Source organism: Andrena cerasifolii, chromosome 1 (assembly GCF_050908995.1).
Source record: "Andrena cerasifolii isolate SP2316 chromosome 1, iyAndCera1_principal, whole genome shotgun sequence".
Classification (NCBI taxonomy): domain Eukaryota; kingdom Metazoa; phylum Arthropoda; class Insecta; order Hymenoptera; family Andrenidae; genus Andrena; species Andrena cerasifolii.
The window spans coordinates 17,703,010-17,719,843 of NC_135118.1; the positions used below are offsets into that span (position 1 = coordinate 17,703,010).

Consider the following 16,834-nt stretch of genomic DNA (forward strand, 5'->3'; position numbering starts at 1 on the left):
AAAACATTTGGGGGAAATGAAAGTTGAGGGGATGAAGTTATTTTATGTTAGATCGATACTAAACTATTTTCATTAAATTGGGCAACAGAAATGCTGTGATACTAATGAAAGGGAATTCCTGTGTTATCAGAGCTACGAGACCTAGAGGTGGAATAGCGTTTAAACATCATATGCACACGCAGTATTACATCATAGCATTATCATACATAACAGATCCTAATTACAGCGTTAACATAATTATTATTAACGGGACTAACATTAACTCTGTAGTGGTCGTGTGCCATTTAGTCAGAATTAATCGCCGGCATCATTTATTTAAGTCTTTGCTTGTGCTTAGAAAATATTTTCCTCGAATGCATACAGAAATGATTTTCAGCTTAAAAATTCTTGACAATGAAGGTTTGCTAATATTACAAACAATAACAGATAAAAATTATCCATGATTACAAGGAACCGAGGATGTAGTTTCACGAATGGAATACGATTACAGATATGATCATTCCAGATAGAATTTTTTGAGGAAGTATTGTATGTACTTGTAGGAAATTATTTTCTGATGTGCGCTGTCAATATGACGATTATTATCTTCATTTCGTGTGTCGTTCTTAAGCCTCCGCTACTAATTGCTCAGTAATTCTATCCTCGGCGAACCTATACAGCGCGGATAGCCGTAATAACACTGAAATGATAACGCGACCCGAGTAATTAACTGTCTTTAAACGGACCCTCTCGTACCCCCTACTACTCAAATTAGAACCGTTTTATGGCCAGCCATCAAATTGCAGTAATGTCGTACTTAAAGCCACACCTTCTAACAAAAACGCTCAGGATCAGTTGCGACTCCTGCACATCCAATTTGGTGCTCATTAAGAATGCTTATGCAGTGCTTAACGCAGACGTAGATTTAATGTATACACATCACGAATAATTGAAAGTCACCTGTACTTTTCCGCTCAAAGTTTCTAAAGTCGACTTTAAAAAACATTTGTTACTATACTAATTATCCAGGCGGGAATGTACATAACTATTCACATCCTAGCAGTTGTATTTTTCGTGGACAAGTAGATACCTGTTACAGCAATAATAAAGGAATTTAGGGGAAAGTAACTGTTTAGGCAAAGCTTTTGTGATTTCGATTAATGCACAACTTTTAATTATAGTGCAAGAATAATGTTTCCACTGGAGTTATATGTCATATCGATAAGGTAACGTTAAAGCAACATGGGCATTTTTTATAGAATGCAGTATGATATGGAAGATTCTGTGCAATTATGCGAAACGATAACGCTGAACTCTCGTAGTCGATTTACATCGGCATTGCTTTCGCGTACATTACGTTGCAATACATATTTAAAGAAGCTCCTATTTCTCAGCGTTAAAAAATTGGCTGAATCGACGTGTCACGCCGCTCTATGAACACTTGTTTTGGGAAGCATTATTCAAAGAATACACTTTCCCTTGCATTCACAGTATTCTATTTCTACTTTTAACAATTAATTTTATTTGAGGTACTTATTTCCTCTCACTCCTTTCTTCAAACATTCTGGACTATTGTTTTCCAACGCAACTCAAATGTATCTAATTTCGAACGACACACATTCATAGAATTATGTACAATATTATTATTAAATGTTTTTCATTAAATCAGGTCGGGACTAATGACACCATAATTCGATTTAAAATTAACTATTACATTAATTAATTTTCCACCTCCCCCACTTTAAATCTATAATATACATCCATGGTATAAATACTGTATAATATGCTCAGTAATTTCCGGCCACTGTTAATCTTCCGCACTGTTCATATAACAAATTATAAATTATAATGACCGGTGAAAATTTAATATCGGTGTTTACATGAATGTGTTTATCTCGGCCATTGGAAATAATTTTGCTAGGCACATAAAAAACACAGTAACATCTTAGAGGATCACTTCTCTTTTTATCATGAACGCTTTCATGTTACTTGCAGGTATCATTTTCATGGCCTTAATCATGACGTTAATCATGGTCAATTCCTACTCTCTAATTTTGCAGTAATAATTCACATATCCTTCGTATATCCACCCTCCATTCAATTATACGTTCGTACTGATGTTCACTTCACGGCTTATTACTACATTGTTGTAGTTCTCTGTGAATGTCACATCGCGAATAAGCTCCTCTAAACAATCCACGTACTTCCTCCATTTCATATCGAAATGGATGATCATGCTGCATCAAATTCGCAACACAATAACCAACTAAACTGAACGATATCCATTACCATTTAGGTATCAATAGCAATACTGCTGAATCTTCCTCATTCACCACTGCCCACGGTTACTTTTTTTTTATATTAATGGTCATGAATCATACAACCGATATTAGTGTGTCCATGATTTAATCGACGTCGACATCATTTTATTAACGACATCATTTTATTAGTTTTTAATTAACTGTGCTTATCACCCTGCCCTCATATTTTTTTACGGAATTATTAAGGTTCCACCTTTCCTTAAAAAAAAGAAGGAGGAACTTTCATTCATTCGAACGCCGTATCGAGGGTTTTAAAGTTAACCTACCTTAAAAGTCCGCAGTAATACCCCCGCCTGCTCCTACAAACAAAAGATCGAACGCCAAAGATTTCAGCACCCCCTCCTTCACTCACCAGTAACAGAACCTTGCAATCTTACTCCCCGATTACACCTTCCGAGCTCCCACTTAAAACGCGAAGCCCGAGACGCATCGGACGTGGCACTCCAGCGTTGCACAAATTTCGGCGCGCGCTCGTCCGCGAAACGCGTCTGACGATGATAAATTTCTGTTGCAGGAGCGCGGGCACGCGATGGGGGACCGTCAGAGCGCAGGAAATGCCCGCTTGGACCGGAGGGCGTGAACGCGACGCGACTGAGCTTTCAATCCGCCTGAATGGAAGCTCCCGCTTCGAAGCGTCGGGCCAACTGCGTGGCAAGCGGACCAGAGACGCGCGGAACGGGTGGCTGGAAGCTCTAACAAGCGTTCCGGAGGAAGCGTCCCAGGGAGAAGTGGCGAAAAAATGAGGAGCTCGTGGTGCCTGTACACGCTGATGCCGCTTTTGCTGGCAGCGGACAGTCTTCAGACAGGCGGCCTGACCAGAGGCAGCAGCGGCGTTCAGATCGGCACCAGCGACAGGGGGACGATCACGAGGAACAGGGGGCTCGGCCGAGGGGAGGGGGTGAGGCTAGGCGAGGGCAGATTTCCGAATTCGACGAGGCAGAGAACGTTTACGACTACCACGCCATCGCCACCACCGTCGCAGATATTCACCCACATGCCGCACTCATCCGAGGGCAAGACTAATTACGACATCTCTGATCTCACCGTTCGTACGAAATTTTGAACGCCCAGCCATTGGTCTTTCACTTATTCTACAATCTACACGGGGTGCAAGTGATTCTTGGAGACCAGCCGCAACTCGCACAGTGAAAGGGCCAATCAAAGTGAACCGAGTAAATTCGCCTGCAGCCGGTACCTATGTCTTCTTTGAGCAACGCGCGAAGCAGGACGACCCTTTCACTGTGTGAATGCAGCTGGTAGCCGGGAATCACATGCACTCCGTGTATTGGCGGAGCCTTCTTTCTACACAGGGAGTCCTTTCGGCTTGACTTTATTGCCTTATTGCGCAGAATGAGGGAGAGACTACGAATGAGCGCAGTCTACCTCATTCGCCGCCACAGGAACAGAAGAAGTAGGGGATAGCGCTCACCTTAGTTCGAGACAATACTATACGCTGTGTTTAAATTGAGTTGCATGTTGATTAGGGGAGACCGGGGCAAAGTGAACCTCGGGGTAAAATGAGCTCTCTTAATTTATTCTTTAACAATAGAATATATTTACAAATTTTGGTGACGTAATAAATGTGTGTAATAGCACAATGATAATTATGCACATTCAGATATGGAAAAATGGAAATTCATTTAACAAATTAAAAATGAAGTTTTAGAGACGTCCAATTGGTTTTCTTTTTAATTTAGCTTTTTGGATAAATGAGTCTTAAATGTGTTATTTTAACTCCATTTTTTTTCTGCGTGTTTATAACAAGCTTATAAACATGCGTGTACACGCGTTTGAGAAAACATTAATCCTAACATTATTAAATAATTAATTTTCCACTGAGTACACATTCGGGGCAAAGTGACCGGGGTAAACTGAGCTGCAAAGAAAAGATGCGCGAGCGACGTGCGCAATAACCTAACCTGTCAGCTAGCTGGGAAACCACGCGGGGTGATGGAACAGAATCTGACCTCAAAAAAATGAAAAATCTGTCACAGTTTTTGACAATCTAGGTTAAAAAAAAAACAAACAGAAACTGACGTGCTACACACGTCATCCCAGCGCAAGGGGTTAATAATTACCTATGTCCTTAATTAAAACTCGTATTTTATTTCAGCTCACTTTACCCAAGATAGTAGCTCACTTTACCCCATACACGGGGTAAAATGGTCGTTTTGGCATTGTCTTTTCAAGTTGAATTTTAATATACTTTAAGTTTATTTTAAGTATTGCTAATCGTCATTTATCAATAGTAATGTTCAAATTATATCATAAATCTATTTCTACACATTTCTATTGAAAGGGGAAATTTTTATTCGACTTCAAACTTTTTTCGCGTCACTTTGCCCCGGTCTCCCCTATATTGATTACAGCTTAAGGGGTCAGTTGCTCTTGTCAGTTGTATTGATTTAAATCGCGAATATTTTCGATTTTTTTTCAACAACTTGACGACTTTTTTAGATAAACGTTTGTGTATTCGTAAATAGCGTTCCACGTATGTCTGGGAAGTGAATGACTGTCACTATTGTGCCTTTCCATGCCTCGAGCAGGAGGCGTACAGGAAAGCTTTCAGATTTGGATTTTAGGTTTCACGATTTATCGATATCAGGAGTGAGCTAGAATCGCTGGTTGCGTTACTGTTAAGCACTAATGCGGTACAGATCCATTAGTGAATTATTAATTAGCTCATTGTTGTTGACGCGTTACCTGCAGGAGGTACAGAGGCTGGCGATGATGCGTGTCGAGCAACCACAAATGCAACACAATCGATGGCCTTAAGAATATATGTATATCTTGTCCATTGTGCATTTGCGGTTGATCAGCACGAATCATCGTTTGCCTCTGCACTGTGCGCACTATACGAAACCTCTATCGTCCTGGGTCATTGGTAGATACATCACTAGTAGCGTACGCATCAGACGTGACTCCTGAATAAAATTGGCAAGTAGTTACGTAGGTAAAGATGATAATACCTGGTTTGATCCCTTGTACCTTCAGCAATCTCATGCTTCCCTTTCAGCAGTTCAAAGGACATTAATCGCAGCGGTATTTTACGTCTTCAATTCCTATTAGCTAGCAATGTCAAAGCATTCCTCAGCTACAAGCAGATCCCTTTTCTTGATACGTTTCCACCGTCTTTCCAAACGCCTTTAGTCTCTGTTTCAAAAAAGAAAGATTAAAAATTCAAAAACCTCGGGTCCCGGGAAATGAGCTTGCGAATATCTTGGGATATGGCTTCTTCTTGTCCGAGGAAAGCCCGCCTTCTTCCATAAGTAACGACTTCTGTTGCCATAGTGCTTAACAATATTTCCTTCCAGAGGCGGGTGATAGCATTTTTGTAGAACTTCTCGCAGATAATCGTTCACGCTCTGTCGCCAATTACATCCTACCCCCCAATCGCATGCCCGACAGCGAATTTTTTAAATCCACTTTTCCACCGTTGAAATATTGCCCTCGCAGTAGTCACGAACTTCTTCCTCGAGGCACAACGCGCTGGGTTAACCGCTGCAAACGCGTCCGAGGAATGTCTGTCCAATTCCCGGGTGTAATTATCCCATTCCTGCTCACGGTCACCATTATTCTCAATTTTCTACGCGCCAGCAATCGCTTTCGATCAGATTTCCACGTGACATTTAATCATCCTAATGCACGTCCGCGGTACGCGTCGGGGGTTAGGCGAGGATCGGCGTTGCGGCGGAGCGTATCGCTGCCGCTTCTCTTTCAGGTCTGCCTTTATTTTACGACTGACAGCCAGTTCATCAGGGCGGAAACTTTGAGGGTGTGTCGGATGGGAAATTCGAATCCGGCTTAAATTACGCTCAAGTACAGGGGAGACACGAGAAAAATAGCGAAGATAAGGGAAAGTTTGAGGAGGGTGAGAAGACGCGGAGACAGACAAAAGGAGGAAGTTTATTAGAAGACAGGCTTGCACATTCTGTGCTTTATCTTCTAAGTAATTGATTTTCGAATACTTTCAGTGCAAATGAACAGAAGTTGAATGAGGGGGCGAATTTGTTCACTGCTTTTGCCAGTTGGATTGAATTAAATCGTGAATGGAACAGACACTTAGACTGACGATTTGTCAGAAACGAAATTAAGAAGAATAGAAAGACGCGAGGAACGAAAATGTGTACGGATCAGGGGGAAAGGGGTGTATTAAAGAGACGTGGCATAGAAATGAGGAGTCTGAAATGCAGATGTCTGAAAGGAAACGGGAAATTTATGATAAACAGAGCAAAAACAGTCTTAGGGAAGGAAAGGGGTTGGAGAAATGAATGAGAAGCGAATACAAGAGTGCAGGGAGGGGGAAAGGCGAGCGAGAAACAATTACAAATAAGAGAAACGAGGGCAGGGGAAAGAAGAACGAGGAGGCAAAGAGAGGCACGCACAGGATGGAAGATGTGAGAGGTTGGGGCGCAAGGAATGATAAGGGAGGACGGAGGAAGACGAAAAGGAGTATGCAATTTTACAGGCATTAAGGAATTAAGTTAAACTGCCGCTAAAACGCTGGCAATTACGGTGGCACGTTCCAATGGGCACTGGGTCGTAGCTTCTAATTGTGAAACCGGGATGATTTACATTTCTAATTAACGATATACTCCGGCAACCGCGAGTGAAAAAAGAAAGGAATGTTTCTTCCCGACTGGCCGGCAACTTCCAGGAAAGTTCGCGGTGAAATATGATCCCGCTGCAACTTCTGATGGCGTAATTATTTGACGATCTCTAGCGTGCCCCGTGACCGGGGACGCGTCCCAACCGGGGGAAGTTTGCAACCCCTCGTAGGCTCAGAAATGTAACTTGCTGTCCGTTCTCTGTCTGTGTCCCATTCATTCGCCACAATCGATTTGTGCAACAGGTGCTCGCTGATCCATTCTAGTGGTAATAAAGAGGACACTCTGGATGCACTTTTTCGCGCCTTTGAATACGTAATGCCTACTGATCGCTCTGTTCGTCTTGATCATTAGGAGGGTTTCCTATGGGCAATATCGTAATCGTTGTTACGCGAACGCTGATACAGCTTCGACGACTGTTCAACTGGCTGCCATTGCACAATGCACAGCGTTTCTTTTCACTTCTTCAGAAATCGTCGATTCGCGAATGAATAGGTAGATAAAGTATTTAATGGCCCCACTTAGATGGCCTCAGATTTTTACTTAGAATCTCCATTGAATAATAACTGTATAAGCGTCGATTGGAATAAAGTTACACATGGCAAGATCGTGAGGGGGCTTTTGAAACATAACTTTGCCGCAGGCTTTCACCATACAGAAAGAAAATCGCAGACAATTCCAAGTGGCAGTTACTTCAGCAGTAAATCAAAAGGTAACCGAGATAGAACTCAGGCTGCAAGTCGGCGCACGTAGGTGCAGATATGGAAACGTCCTTCGTATCAAAAACAGAGGCAGTCTGCGATAAAACCTCCACGAAAGGAAATTAGTTAGTGCTCTCTGTTACACGTTATCATAAACATAAATTTTCAAGAATTAGTGCGACAAAATTGCTTAGCGAGAATGCTTTGGGTGATGCCTGCGTACCTTGGTATGGCTGAAGGGTGAATAGACCATTCGATTTCAAGGGTGTTAATGGATAGCATTTTTTTTTATTTATTCGACTTCTGCTAGAGCTAAGTAGGATCGTTTAAGGGGGAGGCCTACCTAGAACGGTCAAAACAACATGCTTCTATGGGATTTTTTTTAGGAAAACCGATAAAGTTTTATTATTAAACATTAGGCTATTGGAAAGAGTACATCTTACGGATATTTTAGAACTTTTTGTGGTAAAAAGTATTGAAAGGTTTGTGAGTTATAGGCGATGCCCGAGATGTCCTTTTTTTAGGCGCTTTGCGGTGCAGAATCATCCAAAATTGAAATTCCATTTTTTTTTTAGATAATATATGAAATTATCTAGAAGCAATCGGGCCCGATTTTGGAAAAATTATTTCGTGGCAAAATGGCGGCTGTGCAAAGTTGAAGCATCGATATTTAGCAAAAAATCGCTTGTTTTTCGAGTGTAAAAAAATTCCAGGCAAAAAAAAAGGAAAAACTCTCGATAGGTCTTAGATTTGTAATCCTAAAATAAGCCGGCAAAGCCTCGAGGAAATCGGTTCATTAATTTCTTAGTTATGTGTGTCACCGACTTTGAAAACATGACTTTGAGGAAAACGCGTTTAAAGTTTTGAGTCTGAGCGCTACACCGAGGAATACCTACCTACTTACACGCGTATAACTTTGCCAATTTTAGTCGGATTAACTTGACACTTCGGGGCATATTTGCAAGATGTTGTACTTCAAGAAAATATAAAAATCGAAAAATTGAGTTTTCGAAAATTTCTAGGTAGACCTCCCTCTTCCCTTAAGGAGAACCTCCGGTTAAATTTTTTTTAGACAATCTTTCTTTTGTATATATTTCCGTGATATAACATCTCGAGAATACCCTTATGAAAGTTTCACACCAAAATTCGTAACGGTATAGATTGTACAGTCACATAATCAATTCACACGTTTTTGTCAAAACACGATACCCACATATTCCGAAACGGTAACCACGATTTCAGAAGATCTAATGAACCGATTCAAAACAACCTTCAGTCATTTGATTCGTAATTGGATTCGCTATCGCAGCATCCTATAACATAATTTTTTGAAACGCGTGCTTTTTTATCTAAACATTTATGCGTAAAATTACCCGCCTTTTTAAACTGCTTCGTTCGAGTGTGCATCAATCATCGTAGTTTTGGTCTTTTTTGCGGCAACAACAGATACTGCGATAGCTATCGATATAAATTTTAAGAAATTTTGGACGATCCTGTGAGTAAATTTCATGGTTACCGTTTAGGCATCTCTTTTTGGCAACGCTGCACTAAGCGCCACCTGGAAAATCAATCAAGACCGAAAACATGAAATAATTTTTGTGTTCCCTAGTATCAATAGATGCCAAAAACATTTTTTAGGATAAGTTATAACATCTTCTTGTAAAAAATTGATGAAGATGACCTACTTTTCGAGCGTTTTGACCGAAGGGTTCCCTTGATACGAAATAATATATGGCTCTTCGAAATGATAGTACTGATTTCATCGTTTTATGAATGGGTGGTCTTTTTTTGTGTCAGGTGGGCATACTAGTGCCACACAAGTCCTTCGGCACGAGGGAGTACTCGAGGGCGGCGACCACGACCATAAACATGCTTCAGAAGAGCACGAGGGGTCCAAAATTAAAGCTTTTCGAGCGTTACGACATTCACCTGAAGATAAACATGAAGGAACTGACGCCAAGTCCCATCGGTGAGTCTACAAACCCTATTTTCTTCAAATAAATTCATTCCATGGGAAACAAGAAATCAAGTAGCACGCTCGTCGAAGAATGAACTTTCAGCTGGGAATATTAAATTCTTGCGAAGCTGACCCGAAGCTCAGTTTGAAATTCAAGTTACCAGCGTTCTTGCGGGAAATGAAGGAGCTACAGGATGTAAAAATAATTCGTAGGATAAGTATACTACTACGCGTTAACGTCTCGCAGTTTTCACCCAAACGTTGAACTGTTACGGCCATCCGAAGCTCGCAAGTAATCCTCGCTCTCGCCCAGTTTCAAAGTGATGGAAAAAAGATTCAGCCTTTTTGTAATTAAGGACTCGACATTAAAGCAATCTCTGCCCGATGAGCGAAGTACTCGTAATGAGATTCCAACTTTCGGCAATTTAACGGCTCGTTAGCACGCGGCGTGACCATTCTCGATATGTAATCAGAGCCTTTTCTTTTAAACTCCACCGATTCCAGCCCTCTTACTCGTCATTCTCATTGTCCCTTCAATACACCGACTAACGAGCACGAAACAAACCGACGACGGTTTAAGAATGGACGACGGGATTCGGTACTTTTGCCCATTAAATTGGATTGCGATGATTGGATTTCCAACAGGCGACAGGGAAAAAGGATCCCTTCAATTGGAATGGACAAAAGCATTATTTAAATATTGTCTTACCTTAGCTTCCGACATTCTTCCCTTTCTCCACTCCCGAAAGGATTCGTGATTTTAATTATCACTTGGAAATTGATGGTTACCGTTCTGATATCCGCATCACGTACAGGACATTACCATTGCCAGCGAAATAACAAATTCGAGTGGAGATCTCGAAAGTCGTAAATCGTGGTAAATTCATTTCATTGCTTATCGTTCGTGAGAGAGTGCCAGGAATCCAATGGACATGAATCTAGTTGTCGTATAAAAAAGTTAAAATTGAATAGTTACACGTGGACAGTTCCTTCGCAGACCACTGGCATGGATGCCGGGGAAGTCAATCTTCCGGGTGACGTCATCCGGGAAAGGGGAAAGTTAATAACAGGGGTGTTCCGTGGGGAAGCGTGCGCGACTTGTTTACGAGGCAACCGTAACGTCCACTTTTCCGCCCAAACTCCCTGAACACCTGTGAACCATTCCGTTTTTGATCGAAAGCTCCTTCTCAGGGGTGAAATAAAACGAGCGGAGTAAAAACTGTAGTCCACCGCAGCCCCAATCGATGAGTTTTCTCGGATGTAATTAGGGTCGCCAGAAGGAAATAAGAAGTAGAGGGAACGGAGTAAATTTCGATGAGCATGGACCTTCTTCTCTTTCTTTCAGTCGTTCTTTCTCCGCTTGAACACTATTAAGGTCACTATACCTTTGAGGTTTCGAATTAGCCCAGCTAATTGTGTCACGAAGTAGAGTGACGTTTAAGGAGACTCTAGTTTGGAAGATGAGTCTAGATCTTATTGAACTTTAATGTGACACGTACAGGAAGAGCGGAAGCAGCGTCGGAAATACTCCGAAAGGTTTAAAATTTCAAGTAACTTTTTGTGTATGTAAAGCAGAGTTGTGCAGAATTACAGTTGAATTACCCTATGAATTATAATTACAAAATAATTCAATTACATTGAATGCAATTACATTGTAATTCGCAATTCAGATCTCTCATTCAATTAAATTACATCGCAATTAGTAATTACAATTGAAGTATAATTGCAAAGTACAATGTAATTACGAATTACGAATTAAGAGGTAATAAGAGGTGGCAAAGAAATATATAGGTAAAGGTTTCGAACAGAAGAAAATTATTATGACTGATGAATATGGTATTATTCATAAATTTATAATATATGAAGAGAAATAAACTTCTTTGTTACATTTTTTCCTCGTTCAAACATAAATGTAAAAAAAAAGAAACATGTGCCTGCTCTACCTAACTTACAATATATATTAAAGGGGAAAATAACGGCGATCATCTATCGCGTCTCATGTAAAAAAATTAATACAGAAATACAGTGAAATACATTACCTAATAGGAAAAAACTGGAAAAATAACATTTTTAGTTCACCACTAATCTCTAATCGGGCGTCGTATAGACATGAAAGATAAATATAATCATTTATATCTTACTTCTTCAGAGTTCTGAGCTGTAATTTAATTACATTGTGTTTCAATTACATTGTGTTTCAATTACATTGTAATTCAATTACATTGTATTTCAATTACATTGTAATTCAGTTACATTGTATTTCAATTACATTGTAATTCAATTACATTGTATTTCAATTACATTGTAATTCAATTACACGCATGATTGCAGTAATTAGGAATAGAATTAATTGAAAAATTTGAATTACTATGTAATTGAAATACAATGTAATTAAATTACGGTTTAATTCAATTAGCACAACTGTGACGTAAAGGCATTTGAAACAGTTTCAATTACACTTTCTGTTTATTAACCTCGAACCTAGAAGGAGAAATATAGTGTCTTATTTCAAGCTACATCTTTAATTACATTTTACATTTTTTTCTTTAACTCGATTTATGTTACGCGCAATTTTTAGTGGCTCCCATGTACATATCTCAACTAACGTTCCAGCTGTTGGTCGTATAATTAAATATGCGTGGGACATAACACTGAGTATGTATCGTTGGCCCACTCAGTCATTTGGAGCGGGAGAATTTCCAAAATATACAAGCTTCTACCTTTCTTTCATGCCTCCAATTAGAGCTGCAATTTCGACTAAGCGAAACGTTAAAAATTCAAGTAACACAGATGCCCGAGTGGAGTGCTGGTACCGAAAGGACCGCCGCGTATTTCTCCTTTAAGCTGATGTAAATTTCGGGCTGACTTCCAGCTTGATCCGCCTTAAAGGACAGCTACCGAACACCCTGAAAACTTCTGTCGCGACTGTTCGAAGTGAGCCAGACTCACCGCAGGCTAAATCCGTTAGAATGAGTACTTCTGGTGTCACGACATGGCTTGACCCTAAAGGTTAAAAGAAAAATCGTGTCCCTTCTGAAAATTCTGAATACATTTACAAGTGTCACTTAGAATTTATCAATCTCGGATATTCTTCTGTGTCAGCTGAACTAAGGGAGAAGACGTGTAGTTTCGAGAAGCTCTTTCTTCTATTTATTTCTGTTACAACTATATATTTCGTGTTTAAATACCTTGATCGTATGACAAGGAGAAAAATTTGACTTGGCCACATTGATGAAAAAAAACATTCATTTGTATAAAAATCGTGGAAGCGATGGGGAATTAAGAAAAGGGGCAGTTATGGGGTCTACGGGGAAGTTAGCTTCTATAGAGCTGGTTTGTGTCCCAGATCACGTGAAGCGTGGAATATACAGGCCGTAAATCTCAGAAAGATCTTTACTAAGCGTGCAAATATCAGGCAAAGCAAGGAGAAAAGTCCCATAGGTCGGTTCAAGGCTATTTCGCGGGACATTGGCGTCTTTTATAAGGGTGCTGGCTTTGGCTTCTATCGCAGAAATGCCTGCAGCCATTTCTGGTCATTGGCAGGGAGGGCAGTGGGGTGTTTCGCTCGTTTTCTCCTCTTATTCGTCAATACAAATCAGCAATAAAAATGTTCATATCCCTTTCACCAAGCCAAAGAACCGAGGTTGCAGACCTTACCCTTCTTCAACGTAGTTCTAGAGAGGAATATTATCGCGAAAAAGAAATCCTATATTTGTTGTCAGGGAATTTCTTTACTTTTTCTTTCTTCGCAATGATAGTAAAGATTTATCTTTATGTTTAAGAAAGTAACGCTTCTGTTCAACTGTTTAAAATTCGTTCGTTAGGATAGACACAAGAAACTGTGCAGGCAAATATATTCACAAAACCCCCTTACTTCTCTGCCTCCTAAGGGTACTAGGCAGTGCTGCCTGTCTAAAATGAAGCATTTCTGTTTCAATTAATTGGAAAGAAACAAATTGAAACTGAGACTTGTTCCTTGGGATGAAGTATATTAACATCATTAGTTTAAAAAAACATGTTTGTTTAGACAAAAATATGCATTATATACGACGCTACAGATGGATCTTTAAAGAGGCCTTTTAAAAAAAGTTTCTTTTGTTTTGCAGTGATAACTCAAAAACGGAGGTTCCAATCGATTCAAAACAAATTCGAGCATCTTCAGAAAATGTGTAGTTTCGGACCAGAGCTAAATTAAAGTTAATGGAAACTCTTACTCTTTAGGAAAAGAAACTAAACCCCCATTGAGACCCCATTGATGAGGTTTTACCATCCCCCAAGCCCCAAAGATGAGGTCTTAGTTTTTTTCATAAAGAATAAGAGGTCTCATTAAATTTAATTTAGGTCTACTCCGAAGCTACAGATTTTCTGAAGCTGCTCGAATTTGTTTTGAATCGATTGGAACCTCCGTTCTTGAGTTATCGCTGCAAAACAAAAGAAACTTTTTTTAAAAAGCCTGTTTACAGATCCATCTGTAGCGTCATATATAACGCATATTTTTGACTAGACAAACATGTTTTTTACAACTTATGATTAATAAACTTCGTCCCAAAGAACAAGCCTCAGTTTTGATTTGTTTCTTTGTAATTAATTGAATGAGAAATGCTTCATTTTTAGACAGGAAGGACTGCCTAAGTAGTACCCTCAAACATATTTACTCTTCAAAGATCTCTCTTCCCTAAAAAGCTTTCAAACCTAGCCAAGTATCGACTGATTTATGAAACCCACCCATGTATATGCTTCCTCTATCCTATCCTGAGGAAAACTGAACCAAGATAAGCTTCATCTGCGCCCTGACGTAGGGGTTTAGGGGATGAAATAGGATACCACGAACGAAAGGTCAATACACAATTCCTCTTATACCGTGGAGGCTCCAAGGCCTTCCATTTTTTCTTTCCCTAAAGAACGAATCCCTCTCCATTTATCCAGATGCTAGGAAAATTCTAAATTCGAGTTCCAAGCAGCGTAGCATCTCGTGTATTCGAATTTCTCAAACCTTCAGACAGCCATCTTTCTGTTTTACGCTACCAATGTTTACCTCGTTCATCTGCTTCTCACCTGTTCAAACACATCCATCCTTACATTGTTACAATAACGCATTACGTGTTCTTTAGTGCTAAAAAGGCAAGAGATGACCCGCGTACGAAGAAAGGTGAAAGAGTTTCCCACGAAGAATCTCAAAGAAAAAAGGAGAGAGACAGATTTAATCGTCCCTTTAATAAGAATTAAAAGCTTCGACCCATTAATTAACGTCTCGTTCATCACACCAAAATATACCGGGCCTGTTTATTTCGTCCCTAAAATGGCGCTCTGAAAACGGGGTGTCCGCCGTGCTCTCAGACGAAATTTAATTGCCGCTAATTAAGCCACCCTCGCGCGCGGAGCGACTAAGTAGATACCTCTCGGTCCACATAAAAGGCGGCATTATAAATTTGCTGGCTGAAAAGAGTCGATAGCTGAACCGCGATAACGGTTTATCAGGGCTTTGCAACAACCCTAACACGTTGCTTACACCCTTTTGTAAATCACGCCTGTTTTGTGGCAGCTATAACCGCAGCGGGACAACTACGCGATGAAAGCGACAGGAACGCGCGCGCTATTCGTGAAAATCCATGGCCCTCGAATTTGTATGAACGGAAGGCCATGTTAAACGTGATATGATTGAGTCCGTTTATCCCCTGGTGCTTCGGGGTCTCTTTAATTCCTGAAATAGATACAAGTCATTAGCGACAGCCGCTTCTGGTCGTAACGCCCATCCATGGAAATTCAGTTTACCCCTTTCAACACATCTGAATGGACGTTTAAAGTGAAAAGCTCCCTCAGTAAGTGAGAATAAAATCTCGAGTCTTAACAGGTTAATGAAGAATAATGGCGCTTCCCAGTTGTTTATAATTATGGAATGGTTCGGCGGAGATTATTACGGCACGCACTTTACGGTATTAAGAACTTTCTTTTGCTACCTAAGTTTTCATCGTAATATCACTCGAGGCTTGTTTAAATAATGCCCAGTGGGCGTGGAAAGAATTTCGCGCGAGTAAAATTATTTTCAATTCTCTCATTTGCTTCAGGTGAAATTATTAAGTTAATAAAGAATGATATTGTCCAATTATTTCTCAGCGGGGGGGGGGGGGGGGGCAATTATTGCAGTAGACAAGCAGCAGGAAACAATGCCGTTCATTCCCCTCGTGTTTCTCCATTAATTTCGTTCGGCCATGAACCGGCATTTTTCATCCAACGCTTCCGCAATATCCGTAGTATTATTTGAAAGGAGATTTAAGAATTTATGGTGTTTGCGATCACCATAAATCACGACCGCATTATTATGAATTAAACGGGAGGCGTTTCGCCTCGTCAGGGTTGCCATGCTTTTCAATAGTAATACCCACCCTTTGCTTGCACGCGGAGAACACAATTTTCGCACGCCCACGTACGTTTCAAGGGGATCTAATTCGATTGAAGAACACTTACCCTGGATTACGTTTTAAGGAAGTAACGAAAGGGGCGCAGTTACTTTATGCAAATCATATTAGACTAACTTGGGAGGCAGCCAGGCGCCATTACAACGGCGACACGCATATTCGCTTCGCATCTACGGGGTGTTGAAAAAAATAGAGTTTGCAAGTTTAAGGGTGCATATCGCTTTCGAGAACAAGTAGAAAAAGGCCTTGAAAGCCAGTTCCTGTCTCGGTGGCGTTCGAACTTTCGACTTAAAGTTTTCAGATCGGGTCGCGACGTCCATAAAACGGAAAATTACATCGCAGGGGTTGGTGAAAGAAGTGTACAGTACAATCGTGTATGCACTACGAGCTTGAAAACAAATTCAGTCTCGTGTGTTCATTTGCGAATTTATATCAGCGTTATTTATGTGACCCACTTAAACGAATAAAGTGTAACATCGCATAGAAAAGAAATACAGCAACGCAGGCAGAGTTGGGCAAAATGTAATCTAATTACAATTTACAAAGTACGATTAAACTGTAATTGTGTAATTGATTACACATTATTCTCAGTAATCGTTCGTTTAGGTAATTGACAAAAACCAAATGGTCAACTACCTAAATTAACAATTACAGAAAAAAATGCGTAATTAATTACACAATTACAGTTTAATCGCAATTTGTAAATTGTAATTAGATTACATTTTGCCCAACTCTGAACGCAGGTACAAAGAATTTACGTTGGAAAGGATAGGATTGCACCACCATCTGTTTCACAAACCGCATACATATTTTTGGATATTCTTCAATAGCTGAGTGTACTTTCCTACGGTTC

The 16,834-nt window shown here is 40.2% G+C and overlaps 1 protein-coding gene across 9 annotated transcripts in view; it reads left to right on the forward strand.

The window, feature by feature from the left end:
- Nmdar2 (glutamate ionotropic receptor NMDA type subunit 2) overlaps positions 1-16,834 on the forward strand; it is a 265,424-nt gene that overhangs the window by 118,729 nt on the left and 129,861 nt on the right. For 8 of the 9 annotated variants that reach the window (XR_013085217.1, XM_076810952.1, XM_076810972.1 and 5 more), the window contains exons 2-3: positions 2,815-3,345; positions 9,406-9,577. Coding sequence is in view for 8 of the 9 variants with exons in the window: in XM_076810952.1 (XP_076667067.1) it covers positions 3,040-3,345; positions 9,406-9,577 (478 nt within the window). In the remaining variant the exon portion in view is untranslated. The remainder of the gene's footprint in view (positions 1-2,814; positions 3,346-9,405; positions 9,578-16,834) is intronic. The other variant, XM_076811031.1, reaches the window with a different exon arrangement.